At 36.6% G+C, this 26,246-nt stretch overlaps 2 protein-coding genes across 14 annotated transcripts in view; one reads left to right on the plus strand and one right to left on the minus strand.

Annotated features, from left to right (window-relative positions):
- Nucleotides 1–8,147, minus strand: part of LOC135103572 (protein pygopus-like) — a 56,125-nt gene extending 47,978 nt beyond the window's left edge. For 9 of the 13 annotated variants that reach the window (XM_064010024.1, XM_064010021.1, XM_064010018.1 and 6 more), the window contains exons 1-6: nt 7,573–7,642; nt 3,840–3,873; nt 3,041–3,164; nt 1,839–1,922; nt 907–1,004; nt 574–728 (exon numbers count right to left, since the gene is read on the minus strand). In XM_064010024.1, coding sequence (XP_063866094.1) covers nt 574–728; nt 907–1,004; nt 1,839–1,922; nt 3,041–3,164; nt 3,840–3,873; nt 7,573–7,627 — 550 coding nt within the window. In that variant the 5' untranslated portion in view covers nt 7,628–7,642. Of the gene's footprint in view, nt 1–573; nt 729–906; nt 1,005–1,838; nt 1,923–3,040; nt 3,165–3,839; nt 3,874–7,572; nt 7,643–7,786; nt 7,945–8,100 lie in introns of those variants that run through there. The other 4 variants (XM_064010029.1, XM_064010027.1, XM_064010025.1 and 1 more) reach the window with 3 other exon arrangements.
- A 9,318-nt stretch (nt 8,148–17,465) lies between these two features.
- Nucleotides 17,466–26,141, plus strand: LOC135103574 (DNA-directed RNA polymerase III subunit RPC5-like). The gene is made up of 10 exons (XM_064010030.1): nt 17,466–17,666; nt 18,631–18,732; nt 19,205–19,359; nt 19,861–20,060; nt 20,231–20,378; nt 21,573–21,799; nt 22,294–22,502; nt 23,227–23,393; nt 25,480–25,558; nt 25,834–26,141. The coding sequence occupies exons 1-10, from the start codon at nt 17,625–17,627 to the stop codon at nt 25,987–25,989; spliced, it is 1,485 nt and encodes a 494-aa protein (XP_063866100.1). The 5' UTR covers nt 17,466–17,624; the 3' UTR covers nt 25,990–26,141.
- Nucleotides 26,142–26,246: the final 105 nt, after the last annotated feature.

Here is a 26,246-nt window from a genome sequence, read left to right on the forward strand (position 1 = left end):
ACCCTGAGGAACACCACTGACATAACAGATGTATAGATGTTCTAAGACCAGATAGTCAGCGTTCAGGAATACCTTATAATCCAGCAAGTGATGACTCTACATTACATACATTATAAGCATGGAAAAAATATCTCACTATCATACATAAATAGAAAAAAATCTATGCATCCTTTATTTGTGTTTCATCTCCACAACTTCCCATGAAGGAGAGTGTCAAACTGCCACAAAAGAAATCATCAGTTCACTTTTGACATGTAAACCACTGTCACTTCCTACTGTATTGTATTGTCACTTCCTACTGTATTTTTCCATATATCTATATTCCAAACTGATGTTCTCAATGTAGGAATAAATACAGGGACAATATTCACCCAAATTTATCATAGCATGACTGAAAGGCTGATTTTCCATACCAAAGATGAAAAGCATTTATCAGTAGTATAAAATATTGGCTATCATCAACAGTATTGGTAATTTTAGAAAAGAACATAGATTTCCACAGGAGTGCAGCACATTTGATTATGATCATCAAGACACTACCACTCAATCCTCACAACATTTGTCAACACTCACACTGGCAGAACCCACGGATCATGGCTGCTTCTTTCTTGTACACAATGTCATAGTGATTGCCATGTGTAAAGCTCAGCATCAGGGTCTTGGGGTAGTTGTACTCTGTGGCTTTTGTGGGAGGGCAACCAATCTCCTGGTAGATAAGGAAGTCCACTCTGGAGCAGTAGAGTGGTATTGAATATATTTTTATCAGAAACATGACTGTATACTATTTATCATCCACATTTATTTCCATATTTTGTCAATGTGTGTGTGTGTGTGTGTGTGTGTGTGTGTGTGTGTGTGTGTGTGTGTGTGTGTGTGTGTGTGTGTGTGGAAAGTCAAGATACTCACTTGAAGAGCCGAGACATTGCAATGATTTCAGTGTGTCCACCCCACTCCCTCACATCCTGCAGCTTATACACGTGATGATCCACTGGCACTTCCAAGTACTGTACAAAGAGAAAGAGACAGAGTGATAAGACATTTCTGGCACATACAGTATGTGTGTGTGTGTGTGTGTGTGTGTGTGTGTGTGTGTGTGTGTGTGTGTGTTTATTTTTTTCACTTCAACAACTTGGCATTTCTTACAGAATTATGTGATACAATATTCAAACATCTTAGGAGCAACTCACACCACTGGTATGTTTCCTAAGAATATATATTTGTTGTATATGATGAGATCTGTGTTAAAGGAAATTCAAGTCTTTTCAGTAGAGTAATGGGTCTGACCAGTGTCAAAGTAGAAAACAAAAAAATAATTAATTAATAAATAAATAAATGAATAAATAAATAAATAAATAAATAAATAAAATGTTAAGAACAAAGCAAAGAGGGGAGGACCATGGGAGTAATTATTAAAATATCTAAAATGTTTCTGTTTATATATTATTCTCAACAGAGCATTGTAGTTTTACTCACTAAATAATCTTAAATCTGAAATAGCTCTACACTTCAAGAAAGTTCTAAATCTCAAGTGCAAACTTCCTGCATATTTCATTGCTTCCTGTACATGCTTTTATCTGAGTGTATAACAATGACCTTATGCATAAAGTACTGGCACATATACAAGCAACCACTTCCAAATCACATGAGGAAACAAACAATATAATTCCAAAAATGTTCATCCTTCACATGTATGCTGCCTTCATCACACAGTTGTACATTTTAACACCATGGACATAATATTTCTTTACTGGACGTGACAGAATGACTTGCTACCACAAAATGTAGATAACTCTCTCTCTCTCTCTCTCTCTCTCTCTCTCTCTCTCTGCAACACTTACGGGCTGGAATTCATCTTTGTGCAGCATCATGTACTCCAAACACTGTGACCGCAAACTCACATGCTCCGTCTGTGTCATAAACACCTGCAACACAAGGTATTATTACTACAAATGTTAACAGTACTTAACTTCCTCTTATTATACACTTTATTAATACTTGCACAATTCTACAAATACAAATACACACACACACACACACACACACACACACACACACACACACACACACACACACACACTGCATAATGTAGTGGTTAGCACACTCGGCTCACAACCAAGTAGGCCCAGGTTTGAATCCCAGGCGCGGTGAGACAAATGGGCGAGCCTCTTAATGTGTAGCCCCAAGTAGGTAGAGGATGTAACCCGAGGGGTTACATCCTTGTTGTCCTGGTGTGTGGTGTGTAAGTGGTCTCAGTCCTACCCAAAGATTGGTTACTATGAGCTCTGAGCTCTTTCCATAGGTGAACAGCTGGCTGAGTGATCAGCAGATGACTGTAGGTGAATCACACACACACAAACAAACACAAACACACATGCACACACACACCTGGTGCAGAAATGGTACATGCAAAAATTATTCATGAATCCAAAGCCAAGCTAGACAACAGCAGATATGGAAAAAGGGCAGTAAAGGCATGTACTGCCTGTTATGACATGTGTCTAGTTATGACGTGTCATAACTAGAGCAAAGTAGTTCAGGCAGCAGTGCATCAGACTACAATTGCAAAAAGTCTCGGGTTTGAATCCCAGTCACAACTGGGATTTTTCTGGGATGACTGCCTGCTTCTAGGTACACCCAGCCTTGAATTGGGCACCAGCCAGCAATGACTCAGATGGCTAAAGGTACTGGCCACTGTACAGAACTGGCCACCATACTCCATATATATGCCAAGGCCCTGGAGTGGGCAGAGCTACCTGCACATTCCCCTTATTCCAGAGCATGGCACTTCCTTTACCTTTTACCATACCTAGATAAATACAACTAGGTACACACACACACACACACAGACTGCAAATATCAATACAGTGCAAGTGATTTTCATTGTTCTTTAACAACAAAATTAATATTAACTCTTTTACAAACAAAACACACACACACACACACACACACACACACACACACACACACACACACACACACACACACACACACACACGCATACACACAACAGCAATCAGCACATACACACAGGCACAATTACCTGTTCAGCAACTGCACGAAATAGACATGAGCCATCTCGAGCCACTTGCTTCCTGTACAGCCCCTGGGACTCCAACCACTCATCGAAAGGGTCAAACACTCGGCTGTTCACCCGTCGCCGCATCCTGCCAAAACAATGTTTAGTCATTTTGTTCCAGCATAACATTTCCAAATACTTCAGCAAAACACTCAGAGGTGCACAATGGCTGCTAGCTGGTGAGAAGATCAAAACGATATCATGCTTATGTTTACAGATTTTTACCTCTTTTTTTTTTTCAGGTATTTTGAAATTTTGAGAACTTACAATGCTGCTGAAATTTCTGACAAACTATAATAACATTATGTAAATATAAAGTTTATGTATCTGTCAGTTCCTCATGAAACATACCTACATAATTAATGTCCCACTGATTTCCTACCATTTGCCAAAGCTGACCAAAAGACCAGACATTTCTATGTTAGTTAGGGCAAGATAAACACATGTCTATGTGCAATAAATAAGACTTTTAAAGGCAGAAGACCAAGATTTTGTTAAATTTTACCATAATGCATGAGATAATTAATGTACATTAGTAAGAAATAAGTTATAATATTCAATAAAAGTATAACTACGATGATAAAAATGAAAGGTCCACTTGGACAGCTCAGCAAAATACAAAAGAATACACTGATTGATGAAAGAAAGGTAAATCTACTATGCTAACAAAAGCTCAAGCTTTGGTGTAACATAACATAAATCAACCATCAATATTATGAAATTCCACTTCCCTCTCACAACTCCCGCTCAGGACACTCCTTACCACTTGTGATCTTCATGCTTGTTGGTAAACATCTCTGTAAATACATTTAGAATCTTATTAGGCTACTTAAGGCCACAAGTTTGGCTTATCATGTCTAATAGGCCCAGAGTGTCCTGCTGATGAATTACAGACCAGAACTGACCATCAGTTTGCGAAAGTCTGAGAACATTCATTTAGTAGTTAAATTTGTCAAATATATATCTACTAAATGAAAGCAAAATGTAACTGTGAAAAATTATGTAGGTGTTTAATCACTGGTACCAAATTGATTGCAGTTATACCATGGTTAACCATAAAAGCTTTGTAATATGTTAATTATTAGCTTAAGTTTGGTTAGGTTTGATTTGACAATTCCAACAGAATTTCAAGGAATAAATGCATTTTATATCATGTTTTCAAGCGAGTTAACATGGTAAACTTAGATCATTGCAGTGCTGCAGAAATTTTCTCCAGTAAAGCATATATATATATATATATATATATATATATATATATATATATATATATATATATATATATATATATATATATATATATATATATGCTAGTGGCCAAACACACCTACATTCAATATTCAACTACAGAAGTGTACTGCAGGTGTACAGTAGAACAGAGCATTTTTATATCTGATCATGAAAGTGATTAGTAAAAATTAAAATTCCTTTGCAAATAAACTCTGCTAGCTTTAGAAAACCCCAGAAGTATGTTAAACAGCCTCATGATCATAAATTTCTGGTGTACTTAATCCCTTCACAACTTACTTCCTATCAAAATTGAATTATTGTTGTGATCTGTCAAAAGAAATACACTACCTAATTCATAAGCCAGAAATTTATCAGTGACACATGTCATTGACACTTTAATAGTAGTATATTTTCTAGGGTCTGTCAAATTATTAGACATTAGAAAGTATGTATGTCATAATTATTCAAAGTCCAAAGCTAATCAGAAAGAAGCACCTTCAAAATGCAAAGATCTTTTCTTAATTAACAAAACGAAGCCAACCCAAACTCTTGCTTGATGACATCATCATCAAGTGTAATGCTTATTACTAGGTTATTAATTTATCAGTCTTCACCAGAATGTAAAATACATATTATAAGAAAATGTCTGTATGGTATCTCATCCCAGAACATTTACTCATAGTTAGTTAAGCTATAATTAACAATTTTTTATTTCATGATGGTTAAGATATAACACAAGATTTGTACTTCTGTGTTACTATCCATTTATTTACCATGATGGTAATGATAATTTGTCAGTCAATCTGAGAGAAAGCACTGCAAGTAAGACCAACAACCTTATACAATTTCTTTTTCTTCCTTTGCCTCAAGTAGGAATAGGCCATGATTGTTGCAATGTCAATTTATTACCAACAGTGTTGAATAACACTCAAGTGTGCATGGTTGTTCCAATGATTCGATGATCAGAATAAATAATTACAAAACAATTATATGCACACAGTTTGATAAACAGCTCAGATTCATGTCAAAGTGTCAATGACAAGAAAATAAAAGCATTCATAATTATATTCCTAAAATCAATTCTATCATGGTATACTGTAATATGTAATATTTCATTGCAACATGAAAAATGTCACACACACATTATGCACAGTGACGCACATTATTAACACCACCAATGAATGCTTCTGTATCCTACAGCCACCAGGGTTGCCATTACACAAAACCTTCTGACAGCAGCCATCATTTTGTATATCCAATTATATATCAGTCAAAATTACAAGTTTACTATTCTATACTAAGCAATATTGCTCTCAGCTAGTGTTGCATAAGATTGCATGCAAGGCTTCTGATTTGCTGAATCCAAAGAGTACATACTAACTGAAACATTCCAAAGAGTACATACTAACTGAAACATATCATAATATAAGTAAGTTTTTAGTTATTTGCTGATGCGTATGTAATCAATGATGAGATCACTTGAATATCTATTATCCCTGATTCCAATGTAATAGTAAATATAGTAAAAGGCATTTCCAAACTACATCTAACTTCACTTAACAACAGCCTAACATACCATATGCAATGATATCAGTACGATTAGGAAGTTATTAAATGACAGTTGATTTAGGTAAGTAACGTCTTCCAATGTGTAGTGTCAGATTATCAGGTAATCCTAATTATCATCTACAGTGTCTACATAACTGGACAATTATATTTATATGAAAGTAAAATACAAATAATTTCTCACTCTGGTCCAAAACCACATTTCTTTCTTCCACTAGTGGGTAAGTGAAACCTTTCAGTACATAATAGCATTAATTTATCCCAATAAGCTTTAATATAGGCATATAAACAAAGAAATTTTACAAATGTATCACTAGGAGTTAAATATTGATAAATAAATAAATAAATATAGAACACTGCAATACAGCATGGGTACCTTGATCCCTAGGTCAGTGAACTACCAGTGTTGTATCACAAGTGCGTATCAAATTTGGCCAAGAGCACAACCAATAGATGACTATTTATTTTTTTCCAAGTTTATGGTGAGCAAATGCAACTGTACCTGAATTACAACTCTAAATCATGCTACTAGAAAACATTATCTTATCTATAAAACAAATGAATGCCGTTGGTCTCCCCAGGAACATCTACATTAGCAACACCATCATTTGAAAAGAGACAAAGAAAAGAACATAATGTATGAGAGAGAGAGAGAGAGAGAGAGAGAGAGAGAGAGAGAGAGAGAGAGAGAGAGAGAGAGAGAGAGAGAGAGAGAGAGAGAGAGAGAGAGAGAGAGAGAGAGAGAGAGACCCAAGAATGAAAAATGGGCAGTAGGAAAGGACAATGCCACTTTTTTTATCTTCCCACACAGAACCAGAACTATGAACTTATGGTTGGCAACATAAAGCAAACAAGTAACTCATTTGTTGTCTCCTAAATGGAAACAAAACTTACATTCAAAATAAACATGAACAGACCTATTTTTTATCAAGCCCTCATTTAATTCAAGGAAACAACACACATGGAACACAAGAACAATACTGACTAAATGAAATGCAGTTGTTCCTTTCACAAATCAAATCTATTGGTCTGAGAAGTCATCAAAGATACTTATGTCTGATATTAGCCAGTCCAAGATAAAGATGATAATATGGTGAAGAGGCCAAAAACAAGAAAACACAGGTCACTCACATATACTAGCAAAGCCATAACAAAGATAAGTGCCAAGAAAAATTTATAAATAAGTAGACATACTAAAAATAAAGACAAAGCCATTTAATGTGAAATAAAATAAAAGGCCAATTGAGAAAAACAAGAAAACAAATGTAAAAAAAAAAATAAAATAACAAGACCAATGTTAGAGTAATGAGCAAGACTAAAAAAAAACACACACCTAACAGCTGGACATGCCAAAATTAAAAGTTTATTCATGAAAAAATAACAAAATAACTAAATAAGAAAAATCCAGTTCACTATAAAGAAACAAAAGCCAATGTATGTAAGAGTAAATAACAAGGAAGTACAAAGAAAAAATATCGACCAAACAAACTGCATTAGAGAAAAGCCAAAGATAAAAAAAAAAAAAAACAATGAAAAACCAATGAAATTCACTGACAATAATTAGAATATGGATAAACAACAAGAGAAATGCATTAATAACAAGACGCAGTTAAATTTATCATAAACCCAAAACCAGGCATGCAAAAAATAAAACCTTTTAAACCCCACACAAATACAACATGCATGTCACAGTAAGCAATCACCAGCTGGAGTAGATCCTATAACAGAAGCAGCACCACACGCCACCACACACCACATGGAGCCCACACCACACACCACAAACAAAGCATACCACCACCGCCACCACCACACACGCGACTCAGCTGAGATACGACAAAGATATAACTGACATGCATGCACAGGACAGTTCGATCTCCTATTATTTCCCTCCCAGACTCAATAATGATGATAATTTACCCTTAAAGACAGTCCCAACGCTGGCTACCTTTGACTTTAGGTAGTCTAAGGCTGTGTGATGTACATGGACGGTGTAATGGGGTACATAGGCTGAATAAAAGGCTCGGTAAGAATAACAACACGGCCTCCCCACACACCATGTCCTCCCCTTCTACCTGGACACACATTCTTCCCTCAATTTCTCTCCCCGTGAACAACGACGCTCATTGATTGGGTTTCCTAAAGCTGCACCACTCTCTATCGGTTCCCCAGTCTAACTCACGAGACACGAAATACGTTAAATATTGCTACAAATGCTTAAAACATGTACCGACCTCGATCATGTGGCGTGTCTTGAGGCGTGACGTCACGACCCTTGAATGGCCCGAACTAAACATTTTGTTCAATACATTCTCGAAAACCAAGGGATGCATTATCACCATGTTATCAGAAAATAGTCTCTAAAAATATACCAATCCAGAGTTCTACATAAAATAGTGTCAACATCGAATACATGACCAAAAGCTGCTTCTCGTTCATACACCTGATTATAATTATTGTACATCTACTCGTCGACTACCTGTCAGATTTCGTTCATTAATATTATCAGTGGCGTTGCTTATTTCGCCAGACATTCGTGTCGGGTTGTTTGCATCCTAAATAAATGTCTGCTATTGGCCAGTCCGCGAATTTAGCAGTTCCAGCTAGGTAACAACAGAAACCACCCCCTTATCATCTCATCCCTGACTGCAGTCGATCCCTTTCTTGTTATCATTATTACTTTTGTTGTCGTTACTGTTGTTGGCGTTATTTTTTGTTATTTTATTCCGCTTTATATTTTGATGTCTTATGCTTTTATGGATTTTGAGAGAGAGAGAGAGAGAGAGAGAGAGAGAGAGAGAGAGAGAGAGAGAGAGAGACGATATACATACAAGCATAAGTTATAAAGGTATAATACTAATACAGAAAAGGTAATTGACACCAGCTACCTAGAGTATAAACAAAAACTCGTGCCTGTTTATACATATAAATGTACATACACCTAAAATTTATCAATAAATATAACGTGTGGTAGCTCATTAATCACGCATTATGTAACATTTTTTAATGCTAATGATATAAGCAAATTCAAACTACACTTTCTTAAAATATTTGATCATTCTTTAATTAACTGTTGTCAGTGGTGTATATCAAAATTGTATCTTATCTTGCATAAGATGAGACCATTCCTAAATTTAAACAGAAGTCATAGCATTCAAAGAGATGCCCATCGCACACAGACTGCCAAGACGAGGCGATACCAGCTTCCGGTCAAGTGAATCACTGTAGCAGATAATGTTGACCGTGGCAACATCAAATAAGTGTAGTATTATCTATTTTCCAGTTTTTTTTTTTTTTTTTTTTATGTAGAAGGGACACTGGCCAAGGGCAACAAAAATCCAATAAAAAAAAAAAACCCACTGAGATGCCAGTCCTGGAAAAGGGTGCAAAGCAATAGTCAAAAATTGAAGGATAAGTGTCTTGAAACCTCCCTCTTGAAGGAATTCAAGTCATAGGAACGTGGAAATACAGAAGCAGGCAGGAAGTTCCAGAGTTTGCCAGAGAAAGGGATGAATGTTTGAGAATACTGGTTAACTCTTACATTAGAGAGGTGGACAGAAAAGGGGTGAGAAAAAGAAGAAAGTCTTGTGCAGTGAGGCCGTGAGAGGAGGGAAGGCATGCAGTTAGCAAGAGAGCACACACACACACACACACACACACATATGTATATATATATATATATATATATATATATATATATATATATATATATATATATATATATATATATATATATATATATATATATATATATATATATATATATATATATATATATATATATATATACATATATATATATATATATATATATATATATATATATATATATATATATATATATATATATATATATATATATATATATATATATATATATATATATATATATATGTATATATGTATATATATATATATATATATATATATATATATATATATATATATATATATATATATATATATATATATATATATATATATATATATATATATATATATATATATATATATATATGAGTGTTTATCACTATATATTAGCCCGAAGGAGCACTGCTGAATTTAGTTTGCACAGATAATTTTCTACTATACATGTATCAGTTTGTCATCTTTATATTTGTCCTACTCGTGTGCTTGTTGCTACATACTTTAAACACATAATAAGAAAATAATTTAACTCGTGGCATCGGTAAGTTATGATACACGATCCAAATATTACACACTACTTGGGTCAACCTTAGGCTGATACTTTGAAATGCTTTACTCGTGAAGACCATTTCTAAAAGCCTCACGGTTTTAAGTTCCTGATGATATTTTTCTCGTGGATGATGCTGAATCTATGGTGAAATATTGTTAGAGTCCCTAAAAAGTTTGAAAAATCTTAGTGATTTCTGCTAGAGCCTCTTCAAAGTTCTCGTGATAAAACGCAGAAACGTTTCACGGTCTCGAATTGCGGTGTTTGGTGTCAGTTTGTGTAGCGTGACGAGTAAGATAAGAATACCGCTAGCCTCATAGCACACAAAAAATAAAATAAATAAATAAATTATCCATATAGACGATATTGACAGGCTGCAAAGATTTGTATAGCAGTGTTTATAAGAGTCTCTATATGTCAGTGGTTCTCAACCGAGACACCAGTCACACCACACTAGAGGGGGCCACACCAGGCTGCTTTATATTGTATGTTTCTCAGTAATGCAGGAAATAAGAATCAAACAAAATTTGTGCTTTAGCATACTTAACTTGATTAAAAAAATGTCATTTTGTTAAATCATAACAATATATCTTAAATATGTATACTGTACTATATAGTGCCATTTTCAAACGAATTATTCAAGATTTTGAACATGCCAGACGTGTCTGTTTGGCAAACCCCTGCTGCAGTGAACGGCTGAAGTGACGCGTTCAGTACGTCTCCTTCGATTCATCACTCCTATGTCACTGTCAGTGACAGAACTATGTATCAGTCACCTGCCTTGAAAGGATAATTATAATGCCAGGCTTCTCATTGAAGCCTCTTTCCCAGACAAATTAAAGTTTACTTTGAGTCATGTCTGATATTCACTCAAGTCTACAGGTACGTGACATCAATCTTGCAAGTTTTGCAAATCTGACAAAATATGTAATGATTATGATTGTGAAACAAAATAATTGTAATATCACCTGAATTCATGGGTACATAGAGGGTGGGGAGAACTGTTGAAAAAAAAAATGACGGGAGCCACGAGGATATCGAAAATTCCTAAAAGAGGGAATAAAGTGAAAATGACTGAGAACCACTGCTCTCGGTAATATACACATGTTGGGATCGCATAGTGAACCAGATACACGTGTTATTTCTCCACCCATCAATTACTGTAAATACATGCATGTGTTGTAATCGCAGATCTAATCAAGTACACGTGTAAGACTCGCGCACCTAATCATGCAGGTACATGCACTAGATTTAACATAAGCTCAAGTTATATCTTCCTATACACTCACTCACTCACGATGTAATATTACAGTGTATTTAGTCTGCCAATGTTGTTTACAGAATTTGCCATCATCGGTTTCACTGACTAACTACCTTCTTACACAAGTATCAAATGAAGTTACATGAGTTTACTAGCAAAATTACCCGGTGTTGCCCAGGTAAAATTTGGTTCTCCAAAGCACGGTTTATCACCCTAAGTCACTCGTTTGTTCGACAAGACTATTAACTATCTCTTGAAGCTAAATGTATGGTATGTTAACTTCTATTCACGATTCATAATATCGGTGAATTGATGAAACCTACTTGAAAGATGAATTCGTTGGAGAATCCGTATCACAGAACATTCAACCACATACTGAAGGAATCGGTAAGTTGATGGGATTCAGCTCCAAGATGAATGCTCTATTTATACCTCTCCTCACCATGAAAAATTCAACCTAACAATGAATGCTTAGCGCCACCATCAAAAATGGATTACGGTTTACCTGCCACCACATCAAGAATTGGGTTACGGTGACAGATTTGCCTGAATAACCTAACGATTTTGAGATGGAAGTAGTTAAGACATCGCTTATGTCATTCTCCGAATCAAGGGGAATCCCCCGACCAAATTTCATCATAATCAGTTCAATGTTACGAACCCGTATATGTTGTTACGTGTGTGTGTTACGAACCCGTATATGTTGCAGCCCTACAGGCGAGCACATGAGCATGTGCGTGTATGGGGTAGCCCCATATGAGTACATGTGTGAGTACATATGAGTAATTTATTTATTTATTTATTTTTTTTTTTTTATGTAGAAGGGACACCGGCCAAGGACAACAAAATACAATAAAAAAAAAAAAAGGCCCACTGAGACCCCAGTCCTTGAATAGGGTCCAAAGCCGTAGTCAAAACTTGAAGAACACATGTCTTGAAACCTCCCTTTTGAAAGAGTTCAGGTCATAGGAAGGTGGAAATACAAAAGCAGGCAGGGAGTTCCAGAGTTTACCAGAGAAAGGGATGAATGATTGAGAATACTGGTTAGTTAACTCTTGCATTAGAGATATGGACAGAATAGGGATGAGAGAAAGAAGAAAGTCTTGTGCAGTGAGGCCGTAGGAGGAGGGAAGGCATGCAGTTAACAAGATCAGAAGAGCAGTTAGCATGAAAATGGCAATAGAATATAGCAAGAGATGCAACATTGCGGTAATGAGAAAGAGGTTGAAGAAGGCAGTCAGTTAGAGAAGAGGAGTTGATGAGACGGAAAGCTTTCTTTCCACCCTGTCTGGAAAAGCGGTATGAGTGGAACCCCCCCAGACAAGTGAAGCATACTCCATACATGGACGGATAAGGCCCCTGTACAGGGTTAGCAGCTGGAAGGGTGAGAAAAACTGGCGGAGACGTCTCAGAATACCTAACTTCATAGAAGTTGTTTTAGCTAAAGATGAGATGTGAAGTTTTCAGTTTAGATTATAAGTAAAGGACAGACCGAGGATGTTCAGTGTAGAAGAGGGGGACAGTTGAGTATCACTGAAGAAGAGGGGATGGCTGTCTGGAAGGTAGTGTCGAGTTGACAGATGCAGGAATTGAGTTTTAAAGACATTGAACAATACTAAGTTTGCTCTGCCCCAGTCAGAAATTTTAAAGTCTGGCTTCCCTGTGTGAACTATTTACTTCCTGAAGGGTTGGACGTCTGTGAAAAGACTTGGAAAAGTGCAGGGTGTTACTATCAGCGTAGGATAGGGTAGGACAAGAAGTTTGGTTTAGAAGAAGGAAGGGATTGGGTGACAGGACATAATCCTGAGGAACACCACTGTTAATAGCAATAGAACGGTCAGAAAGAAAACTTGAGATGAAGTTACAGAGAGAAGGACAGAAGCCGTTGGAGGGTAGTTTGGAAATCAAATCTTTGCGCCGTGTGAGTACATGCCTGGGTGACTTAGCTAGCGGCGTTGTGTGGCTCGCTATTCAGAGGCTGGCCCCGTTATCTGCAGCACTAATGGAAGGAGAGCTGATCTTTGAGACCCTGGATGTCCGTGTGTGTTTGTGTGTGTGTGGAATAATTGTTATACAGTACCATTTAACTGTAGTTCTGTGAGTGTGAGTCAATGTACAGTATAAGTAGCAATTATCCTTACCAGTATTGATAATCTGCTTGACTCGTACTTATATCTTGCAAGCTAGAATAGACGTGGTTAAATGTCGCCTGGAAGTAGTGATGACATGGGAGGCAGGGTTTGAGACACTCTGTGGCACTGAGGGACAGGGAGAAGCTATCAAGACCGCGACGTGGCAAGACGTGCGAGCAGAGTTTGCGGGAGTGCCTGCCGCTCCTGGGTAAAGTCCTTCTCTCGGTCACACATGCCTTGCTCCCGGCAAGGGTGGGAAGCGTCCCTTTCCTAATAGTGAGGGGTTCGTGTCAAAAAAAAAAAAAATAAAAAAAAATAAAAATAAAAAAAATATATATATATATATATATATATATATATATATATATATATATATATATATATATATATATATATATATATATATATATATATATATATATATATATATATATATATATATATATATATATATATATATATATATATATATATATATATATATTACAGTCAAAACCCGAAATCAGTCAAAACTAGTTTTAACTAGGCAAAACTAGTTTCTTAACATAAAGGCTCGGTAAAACACGAAATGTATTTTACACCTAGTTTTACCTACACACTTCAGTCAAAACTAGTTTTAACAATTGTTAAGTTTGGGAAAACTAGGTTAGACTAAAAGTGAAACTGGTGTAGTGCCGGGGAAAACATTTACATGTATAAGTAGCATTAGGTTAGGTTAGGTTAGGTTAGGTTAGATGACCACTCGTTTGAGTACCATTGCTCGTTTGAGTACTATTTTTGGGGAACTCAAACATAACATCCCCATCTAACCTAACCTATATATATATATATATATATATATATATATATATATATATATATATATATATATATATATATATATATATATATATATATATATATATATATATATATATATATATATATATATATATATATATATATATATATATATATATATATATATATATATATATATATATATATATATATATATATATATATATATATATATATATATATATATATATATATATATATATATATATATATATATATATATATATATATATATATATATGTAATTACCCAGTGAGGTCTAAAGCACTGTTCAGGGGGTGCTGTGAACTTATCATTAAACCCAGCTGTGACCTCGCTGAACGTTTCCCTTTGTGTCTCACAACACAAGGGGGCAGTCACAGCCTGCCCTCTAAAGACAACTCTCTTCCTTCACACAAAACTACAAGCACCTAATACCACACACACCCTTCACTCAAAAATTTCAAGGGGAGGGGATCATAAATGTCCCCAGGTCGGACTGCCTTTCTGTCGACGACCCTAAGTGTCTTGACACCCCCCTCAACTTTTTCTTCATTAAATTCTGCAGCATTCGCGGTCTAAGATCTAATTTTCAATCTGCAGAACACCACCTCTCCTCTTCTAAACCTCATCTTCTTTTCCTCACTGAAACTCAGGTGTCTGAGGCAACTGACAGTAGCCCCTTTTCTGTTCCCTCCTACTTTCTCTATCCTCATTTTCGATCCAAAGCTGAATGTTGCGTTTATGTGCGCAATGACTTAACCTGCTCTCGTGCCCACGCTCTTGAATCTTCCGAGTTTTCCACCATCTGGCTACGACTACAGAGTCACTCTCAAACTAAATTTAACTATGCTGTATACCTGTCACCTAACTCCTCTGACTATAAGAAATTCTTTGACTACTTAACTTCCAAAGTGGAACACATTCTGATCCTCTTCCCTTTTTGCAGAGATCTCCATTCTTGGAATTCTTGGAGACTTCAATGTTCACCACCAGCTTTGGATTTCCTCTCCCTTCACTGACCACCCTGGTGAACTAGCCTTCGGCTTTGCTATCCTCCACGACCTAGAGCAATTGGTGCAACACCCTACTCGTATTCCTGACCGTCTTGGAGATACACCCAACATTCTTGACCTTTTCCTGACCTCTAATCCTTCTGCTTATGCTGTCACCCTTTCTTCTCCGTTGGGCTTCTCCGATCACAATCTCATATCTGTATCTTGTCCTATCGCTCCAATCCCTCCTCAGGATCCCCCTAAGCGAAGGTGCCTCTGGCGTTTTGCCTCTGCTAGTTGGGGGGACCTGAGGAGGTATTTTACTGATTTTCCTTGGCATGACTACTGCTTCCGTGTCAGAGACCCGTCTTTGTGTGCTGAGTGCATAACAGAGGTGATAGTGTCTGGCATGGAGGCGTACATTCCTCACTCTTTTTCTCGTCCTAAACCTTCCAAACCTTGGTTTAACACAGCTTGTTCTCGTGCTATACATGATAGAGAGGTGGCCCACAAAAGGTACTTAAGCCTTCCATCACCAGAATCTCAAGCACTTTGTATTTCTGCCCGGAACCATGCCAAGTCTGTTCTCCAATTAGCCAAAAACTCCTTCATTAACAGAAAGTGTCAAAACCTTTCAAGATCTAACTTCCGTCGTGACTTCTGGCATCTAGCCAAAAATATCTCCAATAACTTTGCTTCTTCTTTTTTCCCTCCTCTATTTCAACCAGATGGCACCACTGCTGTCACATCTATTTCTAAAGCTGAACTTTTCGCTCAAACTTTTGCTAAAAACTCTACCTTGGACCATTCTGGGCTTCCTCCCTCTCCTCCACCCTCTGACTACTTCATGCTACCTATTAAAATTCTTGGCAGTGACGTTTTCAATGCCCTCTCTGGTGTAGACCCTGGGAAGGCTTATGGACCTGATGGGGTCCCTCTTATTGTTCTCCGAAACTGTGCCTCCATGCTTGCACCTTGCCTAGTCAAACTCTTTCATCTCTGTCTGTCAACATCTACCTTTCCTTCTTGCTGGAAGTTTGCCTACATTCAGCCTGTTCCTAAAAAGGGTGACCGTTCTAATCCCTCAAACTACCGTTCTATTGCTTTAATTTCCTGTCTATCTAAAGTTTTTTTAATCTATCTTCAACAGGAAGACACCCCCCGCTGCTAACTCTGTACAAGGGCCTTATCCGTCTATGTATGGAGTATGCTTCACTAGTCTGGGGGGTTTCCACTCATACTGCTCTTCTAGACAGGGTGGAATCAAAAGCTTTTCGTCTCATTAACTCTTCTCCTCTAACTGACTGTCTTCATCCTATCTCTCACCGCCGCAATGTTGCATCTCTAGCTGTCTTCTACCGCTATTTTCATGCTAACTGCTTTTCTGATCTTACTAACTGCATGCCTCCGCTCCTCCCGCGGCCTCGCTGCATAAGACTTTCTTCTTTCTCTCACCCCTATTCTGTCCACCTCTCTAACGCAAGAGTTAACCAGTATTCTCAATCATTTATCCCTTTCTCTGGTAAACTCTGGAACTCCCTGACTTCTTCTGTATTTCCACCTTCCTATGACTTGAACTCGTTCAAGAGGGAGGTTTCAAGACACTTATCCATCAGTTTTTGACTACTGCTTTGACCCTTTTATGGAACTGGCATTTCAGTGGGCATTTTTTTTTTTTTTTTGTGGATTTTTGTTGCCCTTGGCCAGTGTCCCTCCTACATAAAAAAAAAAAAAAAAAAATATATATATATATATATATATATATATATATATATATATATATATATATATATATATATATATATATATATATATATATATATATATATATATATATATATATATATATATATATATATATATTGTAATTGTCTGTCTATCTATATCTACTATCTATCTATCTCCTACATATCAATCAGTCGACCAATCAATCATTGTATCTGTCTATCTATCTATCTATCTATCTATCTATCTATCTATCTTTTTATCTATTTTTCATTGCTTCTTTTCGTTCTTCTTTCTTCTCTTGTCTATCTTCTCTGTCACTTTATTACCATGCTCTCTAATAAAAATTACCTACTACAAACTTTGCCTTTGACAATAAAACAAACCATTATACATAAACACAAGCACAACCCATCCAAAATAATACGTTATAGAGACAACTGATCAGCTGACACCATGAAAACATTTATCACCACGCACCCTGAATTGTGAACCTGCCGCACGCGTGGACTCTGGCGGCGGTCGTTGGTGCCTTGCTCACACCCACAGGAGGGCCAGACAGCTGTTAATAAGGCAAACAAGTGTGGCGGTGAGGGCGTGAAGCATTCAATGGGGTGGTGTGGGCGGCAGGATGAAGACCGAGGGAGCTGAAAGTGATCCCGTGGTGGCTGAGGTAAGGCTGGCCCGTCCTCTCTTTCCCTGTCCCCTGTGGTTTATTGGGGTATTGGGAATAAGGCACTGGCCACAGGGGACATTCATTTCCCCAGTTTCTTTTATCCATTTTCTCCTGCTGTACTGTGTTTGGTATACTCTGGCAGATGCAAATAACAATAATAATAATAATAATAATAATAATAATTATTATTATTATTATTATTATTATTATTATTATTATTATTGTTATTACAATTATTCATTATTATCATTATTATTATTTATACTACTATTTATTTTATTTTTTAAGAAACGCTATACATTTTGTTATATGTGCCTTGCCATTCACAATATTTTCCTTTTTTTTATTTTTTTATTAAGGATCAGGATTTTGTACTTGGCAGTTGTGTTATATCAGTTCAAGTTTAAAGACCCATAAAGTGTAATTTATGATTTTCACAGTAGAACATCATTCCATCTGCTAGAAAACTTACTTGTGTGTGTGTCAGAGCAAGGCATATTTTATAAGTGCTCCATAATCCCATCTTCTGTATACAGTGATATGTACACAAAGATCCAAGGTAAATTACAGAATAAACATGCCTAATTAAAAAAACATTGTTATGCATGAATACAGAGTATTGTTTAAGACATATCAGTACAGGTGATTTGCAGAAAGAAAACTAAAAGTTGAAAAATGTTAAGTCATGCCTTTTGTATGGTTGCTCAGAGGTTGTGTTGTCAGGTAATATTATATATAGTAATACTAATATATTTGTTACAGAGAACTTTTATTATAAAATATATGTCTGTAAGCCTAAATTAGTAATTGCTGATATTGCCATTATTTTTTTCCAGCATGTTTTTTTTTTTTTTTTTTAATTAAGAGCAATTTAGGAATAGTAAGCTTGTGCATATGGAGGGTGCCCAGCAGCCTGAGAGCAAAGAGTTGAAAATGAAAAATGAATAACACGTTATTTCAGATCCCTGTGTATCTGTCCAAAACTTTGTTGGATAAGCTGTATGTGCTGCAGTACCCAGTGCGTCCTTGCTCTCACTCCTACGATGATGCCACAGTCCTCAAGGTTTGTACACACTCAGAACTAGATCTAAGATAACAGAGAGCTCTCCTTGTAGTAACAATTCTGTTAATGTTATGAAGGCTGATGAGCTGGAGTGTTGATACTTCTCTGTTTATTATGCAGCAATATGTTGATATTTGCAATAATCACATTTTCTTCTGTTATTGTGCTCTCTTATCAACCAGTACTGTGATCTGTAGCTTTAATTATAGTGAAGTAACAGAGAAAAGTGGGATATAGAATTTATTGGTGCACAAGGTGGAACAGGACACAAAACATGGCTTGGTTGATGTCTTGTTGAAGTTTGGGTGTAGTTTTCAGATCATGATGATATTTCTTTCTTTCAAGTGTATGAAGGCCATTATATGAAATGTCAATAAAACATCTACATGGTTTCATCAGAGTAAAGGACTTAAGTTATTGTTGAGTATCTAAGTAGTGTCCTCTCACTTCAGTGCATGTGATAAACTTTCAGACTAAAATTCGGCCTCAGAGTGGACATGTGGAGATAGAAATGGGACTGAGGACTAGAGGACCCACTTATGACAAGAGCAAAGGAGAGCAGATTGCCTATAATGTGGATGGAGCATATAGGGAGATGAGAGATTCTGAAGATAACTTTTATAAGAGGTGAGTTGGCATGAGTCACTGATATATAGTGTGGTACAAGTTGTAAATTTATTTGTACTTGTCAGTGTCTTTCTCTGTGTCACTATCATATTTCTCTGAGATTTTGTGTATAATAGTCCATGTCTTTCAAAATTTGTCACAGACAGTATTAAAAAGAGATTTACCGCATGTAGAAAGTGACCACTGACAGATATACAAGGTAGGTATGCTACTTCCTTGTCTCAGCTGCTGTAGCCTCCCCACCATGAATTCCTTCCATCTATCCCAAATAAATGTGAGTGGGATAAGAATCAGTAAGCCTTCATAAGAATGGGATTGACAAGTTGAGTTTTCATTGTTTCAGAAAGACCAATTGGGTCCAAAAAAATGTGATTATTCTGTTTATTTATTGACTTTCTGTTTAATTAATTAAAGTTGTTTGTTTGTATTTTCTGTCCATCTTTTTCTTTGATTTATTTATTATTATTTCCCATTGTTTAGTTACAATTTACCATCTTGCAGTAATGTCATGGACAAGATAGTGTTGACATCAAGCAAGGCCTTGAGTGACACAAGCCGGTATGCTGTTGGTGTTGTGCGGGACAACAGCCTGCACCTCACGCCAGTCACCACAGTCCTTGCCTTGCGCCCTTCTTTTTCCTACCTGGATCAGGCAGACAAGCGCGGCCGGCAGGACCGCAAGGATGCAACTGGGGAAGAAGGTGATATGAGTATTATTTGAGATATACTATCCAAACAGATTACAGATAGCATGAAGTGTTGGCCAATAACATGCAGACATCGTTAAAACTATTTTATGATAACACCTACATTAAGATGATATTACTTTAAAATTTAGTTATTAATAAGGTATCTTGGTTGTTGTTTTCAGATTCTGATGAGGAAGAAAAGGCTAAAAAAGTAACAGTAAGATTTGAGAAGCCTGAAACTGAGAAAAGTCGCAAGGCCAAAGAAAAGAGTTATGGCTTCCTACTACGAAAGATTCATGAAGAGCCATGGATTGAAGTAGATTATCACAAGTTAGTTGGATGCCAATAATCTGGATTCCAGTATTATTTTCACTTATTTTTATGTAAACTTGACTTTTGTTGATGCATGGTAACATGCAAACAGAAGCAGAAAAGACATCATAAAGGAGAATTATAGATCTTTGATATGTTTTAGAAATACTTTTTCCACTTAACATTTATTATTTCAAAACTGGAGTTATCAGATCCCTGCTAGTTCCTATTGTTTTACCCATCTTCATATTTTCAATGCTATAAATATGAGCAGCCTGTCATTCTATATCTCATTGTTTCTTAAAGACCATCTTCTCATCCTATTTTTGGTCTGTCTTTTAGTCTTCTCATTCTTTTATTTCTGCTTCAGGTTTGTTAATATCTTAAGTAATTCTTTCCTTTTATATTATTTTCACAAGAATACTGTAGAACACTTAACTTCTGATCTCTCAGTTCCCTTAAGAGGGTAATTTCTTCTATTGATTGGCTCAGCATTGCTTTCCAGATGACCATCTCTTCTTAAATAGCACTCAACTGATCATCTTTTTTGCTTAGAATGTCTCATTTTGACTGAAAATTTCACAGCTTAATTACTGGTAAATCATCCATAAAACTATGGAGTTTGTGTTGTCTACCAGTTCTCCTTCTCCAAGGTGTTGACCTTGTTCACCTTTTTTTGTAAAATATTTCAAAAGTGGGTAGGCTCCATTCACAAAGAACATTTTAAGAATAGAGTAGAAGCAAATATTATTTTTCTATCATCAGTGCAGGTGTTTTTCTTCTCAGTTTGCTGCAGCTTTGCATTCTTATCATGTAACCCTCTTTTCACCTTTATCAGGGATATGTGCCTTTTACCTCTAGTAATACTCGTACATTTCTTCTGCATTCTCGCTGCACAAGACTTTATTGCCATGTCTCTGTTCTTCCCACTACACCCATACAATAATTGGCAGCTGTTTTCAACCTTGCATGTTTCACTAGAAGTGTCCTTTCTGTTTATTTCATTCTTCCTCCTTCAGGAGAGGAGTATGAAGATATGTTAATTTTTTAATACATCATATTCCTTTTGGAATGAATTTGTTGCCATGCTCTTGGCTAGTCTTCCTTTTGTGTTGGAAAATAAATTTCCAGCCTTTTTATGACCAAGTTTGTTTGAATACTTAAAATATCCTACCCATTCCTATTCATAAAGATAAACTTACTAATTTGCAGGTCTGGTGGAGAGCACAGTGAGTTTGAGAAAAGGAAGCTTTACTGCCTTTATGAGGATGAACATATTGATCAGTTCAGCCTTAATGCTGATGAGTACATGAAGCACTTGGTGCCACCCACTGAGGAAGTGCAGGTTATTGCACCTGGCCTACCTGCCCACCTTATGTCTCGCTCAGCCCTGGCCTCCCTCCCTTTGCATGACCGAGTCAAGACAGTCATGGTCAATGGTGAGAAAATACTTTTTTATCAAGGATAGATAAAGCTAAGTTTTATTTTACATATTCAGTCAAAGGTTGTTATATGCAGTATTAATCTCAATATAAATTAAAGCAAGAAATCCAATGCAATAAGATCCCAAGAAAGAAAAGCTAGGCATCTTATAGCTTCAAAAGAACAGTAACTAGAATTGACAGTGGAAAATAGCATGAAAGACAACCATGTTATGGATCATGAGGAAACAGAGATAGTTGGTGGAGGGTTAAGGCAAGGTATTCTGACTCAGTTGTACTTAATTCTGGTGGATTACAAAGTGTATAAAGTGGAAAGAAGGTGGAAAAGACTTAGCATGACTTGTTATTATTCCATGATATATTTGATTCTAGCTCCTCTCTAGAAAAGCCCCTCAGGAGCTAGTCATAGTGCAATTGCTATAAGGTTGCATGCAAACCACCACTAAATAAAACTAACTCATTCTCTAATACTAGCTATCCTGTTTTTTCAGCTGGTGTTGCATCCTTTGTGGAGCTGCTCAGTGTGCTGGGGATGGGTGCCAACACAGAGTCATCCCAGTCTGTGCTAAAAGTGTTACAGCAGGTAGCAGTTCTAGTGCAGGGAAACTGGGTTGTCAAGTCAGATATCATCTATCCCAAGGACAGCAAGTCAGAGTGTGGTGTGCCAAATGATCTCATCCAGAGAGGGAGGGACTATGTGGTGAGTTTCTGACTCTGCTGCTCTGTGACATGAATCAGTGAGAACCATGATTTTTTTATCATAATAATAATAATGATACTACTACTACTACTACTACTACTACTACTAATAATAATAATAATAATAATTATTATTATTATTATTATTATTATTATTATTATTATTATTATTATTATTATTATTATTATGTAGGAGGGGTACCAGCCAAGGGCAACAAAATTATAAAAAACATTGAGATGCCAGTCTCCAAATAGAGTCAAAAGCAGTTAGAATTTTGAGTGAAGGATGAGTATAATTAAGTACATGTAGTTTTGTGTGAAGGAAGAGACTTGTCTTTAGAGGGCAGGTTGTGATCGCCCCCTTGTGAATTGAGGCACAGCTGGGTTACTGATGAGTTCATAGCACCCCCTGATCCAGTGTTCGAAACCTCACTGGAAGCCAAGCAACACTGACCATTGAAGCACATTAATTCAATGTTTTATTGTGTTCAAATTTCCTTTGCTTGAATATATTAAAAGAACTAAAAATTGAATCTAGGTTGACTGCACCACAAGTAACATATTACAGGTTACTATAATGGTCAGTAAAGTTGCCATATCTCTTGAAGTCTTTGTAGCAAGATGAAATGTATTTACAAAATATGTTCCATTCACTTGTGGATGATGGAATTTAGACCCAGCTTCATATTCATAATGAGGGATCACTGACATCCTTCTTTCTACAGCTGTACCTGTTCACTAAGAAAACTGGTGTCACCCGAGGAGAGGTGGCAGATGTGGTTGGGCTGCCCAGCAATGACTTGAAGGAAATCCTATATGGAGTGTCACGTTACAGGGGCACTCGCACCACTTGGGAGTTCCTTCTGCCAACAGACACAGCTTTCTTGAGCAAGTAAGTTATCCTTGTGGTCTGTGTGTACTGCTGATGCTGGGGCTTGTATACTATCAGAATACTATCAGCCAGTATTCTGGCTGATAGTATTTTTGTCATGTCTCTCAAAAGATCTATCCCCTTTACGTACTTTTATTCTTGTTATTTGATTTGTATATCAAACAAATTTTTTGTATTTATTTATCTGCTCCATCCAAAAAAGGGTACTGGCCAAGGGCAACAAAAAATTATATATATATATATAAAAAAGGCCCACTTAATTCCAGATCCTACAAAGAATTCCAAATAGAGAAATCAAGTAATGGAGGATAAGTGTCTTGAAACCTCCATCTTGAAAGAGTTCAAGTCATAGGAAGGAGGAAATACAGAAATAGAGCTTACCAGATGAACGACTGATAATATTGGTTAACTCTTGTATTAGAGAGGTGGACAGAATAAGGGTGAGAGAAAGAAGAAAGTCTTGTGCAGTGAGGCCGCAGAAGGAGGGAAGGCATGCAGTTAGCAAGATCAGAAGAGCAGTTAACATGAAAACAGCAGTAGAAGATAGCAAGAGATGAATGAATGAGAATATTGGTTAACTCTTGCATTAGAGAGGTGGACAGAATAGAGGTGAGAGAAAGAAGAAAGTCTTGTGCAGTGAGGCCGCAGAAGGAGGGAAGGCATGCAGTTAGCAAGATCAGAAGAGCAGTTAACATGAAAACAGCAGTAGAAGATAGCAAGAGATGCAAAATTGTGGCAATGAGAAAGAGGCTGAAGACAGTCAGTTAGAGGAGAGGAGTTGATGAGACAAAAAGCTTTTGATTCCACCTTGTATAGAAGAGTAGTATGAGTGGAACCCACCCTTACATGTGAAGCATACTCCATACATGGATGAATAAGGCCCATGTACAGAGTTAGCAGCTGGGGGCATGAGAAAAACTGGCAGAGATGTCTCAGAATGCCTAACTTCATAGAAGCTGTTTTAGTTAGAGATGAGATATAAAGTTTCCAGTTTAGATTATAAGTAAAGGACAGACTGAGGATGTTCAGTATAGAAGAGGAGAACAGTTGAGTGTCATTGAGAAGGAGGGAATAATTGTCTGAAAGGTTATGTTGAGTTGATAGATGCAGGAATTGAGTTTTTGAGGCATTGAACAATATTAAGTTTGCTCTACCCCAATCAGAAATTTTAGAGATCAGAAGTCAGAAGTGATATGCTTTATTAAATGCTGACAAGAGTCTCACTTTGTAAAGTAAGTGATTTTTTCCTACTAAAGTTTATATGATTTCCTGCACAAATGAAACCATGGTAGTCATTATCATCATCTTTGACATCTTGCTAAGGTAACATGACTATATGGTAGATGCTTGAGAGTAAAAAAGAAATGCATACTTTAAAAAAAGGAGATGTAAAGAAGTAACAAAGAGGGTGATGTGATGTGGGTATTTCTACCCTTGTCGTCCATTTTGTATTAAGTGCTTATGTGTGGCCTCCTAGGGGATTCAACTTTCCGCTACCATGCCAAAGCTATCTGTGCCACGCTTAGGGTGATCTAAGAATACCTTTGCCTTATATTCTAAGAAATATACATTTTTTTCATTGTAAATTAGTTCTTTCTATTATGGCACATGGCAGGTTCAGGAGGGGAAGTTTTCATTATCAATGGTGACCAGATGAAGTAACCTTGGTCACCTGCCTTCCCCTGACCTGTGATGCATGGCCATGCCCAGTCACTCAATGACCTTGACAATGTTGGAAAGTAGTGTTGTCAAGTGTCATGGTATATATATATATATATATATATATCAAGATCATTGCTATTATTCTAAAATAACCAAAACATTCATATTATTTTCATCCTTATTAAGAAATGGACATATTTGGATTCATGTTGAGGCAATGAATTATTAACATATCAGACAGAAAGATGAGTGTTGTGATTGATGTGGCAGAGTGATGTACTGGAAAATCCCATGTGGGCCACACCTAGATGCTCAGTAGAAAATAGATTCACTATAGTAATACTGTTGATAAGGTGGCTGAGTCTTGCTCATAGGTATGCAGCCTCCAGTTCTCTGGTTAATAGAGGTATGTTGGCACTGACAGGTACCCAGATGTGGTGCAGCGACAGCAGATGATCTGGCAGTCAAGGAGTGAGCAGTTAGCACATAATTTTAAGGACAAAGTAAGGAAGTATGGTATACTTTTCATTGCGGAAATTTTGCAAATTACTTTGTAAAACAGTTTGTATACTTTCTCAAGTTTATTGATTCATCAGTTTAACCATATACACTTTATTTAAGATATTTTCAGAAAATTTTGTCCATAATAGTAAACTTTTAAATAATTTACATTTTTAATATAGAAAATTTGATGAGTTTTCTTGTTTTTTTTTGGGGGGAGTAAAAATTATTTGTTTATTTTATTAATGTCCTCTCCCACTTGCTCACCATATGGCAGACAAGTGCAGAAGGTAGCAAGAATGCGAACTCCACTAGTCCACAGAAGAAAGGTCGATCTGTCCGTGTCAAGAGTGAGCCAGTGGAGGATGTGGCAGATAGTGAGTCCCAGCCCGCCCCAGCCAAGCAGCGCCGGGCTAACAGGGATACCAGATGAAACAGGCATGGAAAGGAACTTGAGGAACTGTACCCCTTGAGTCTTCCTGTATCAAAACTATTCCAGGATCTGCCAATCCTTGTTCTTGTTTATTCAGCTGTATTCTGTATTTTATTCATAAGCTATTAATTAAATAAAAAAAGTAAAATTGATTTTTTATACTACTAAGGCTTTGATACATGTGGAGGGTTAAAGTCAATAAAGTTCTTTCTTTGAAAAAAGAAAGTGAAAAGTCCTTGAAAGAGAATAAACCTGAG

The sequence above is a fragment of the Scylla paramamosain genome, chromosome 9, assembly GCF_035594125.1.
Source record: "Scylla paramamosain isolate STU-SP2022 chromosome 9, ASM3559412v1, whole genome shotgun sequence".
Taxonomy (NCBI): Eukaryota; Metazoa; Arthropoda; class Malacostraca; order Decapoda; family Portunidae; genus Scylla; species Scylla paramamosain.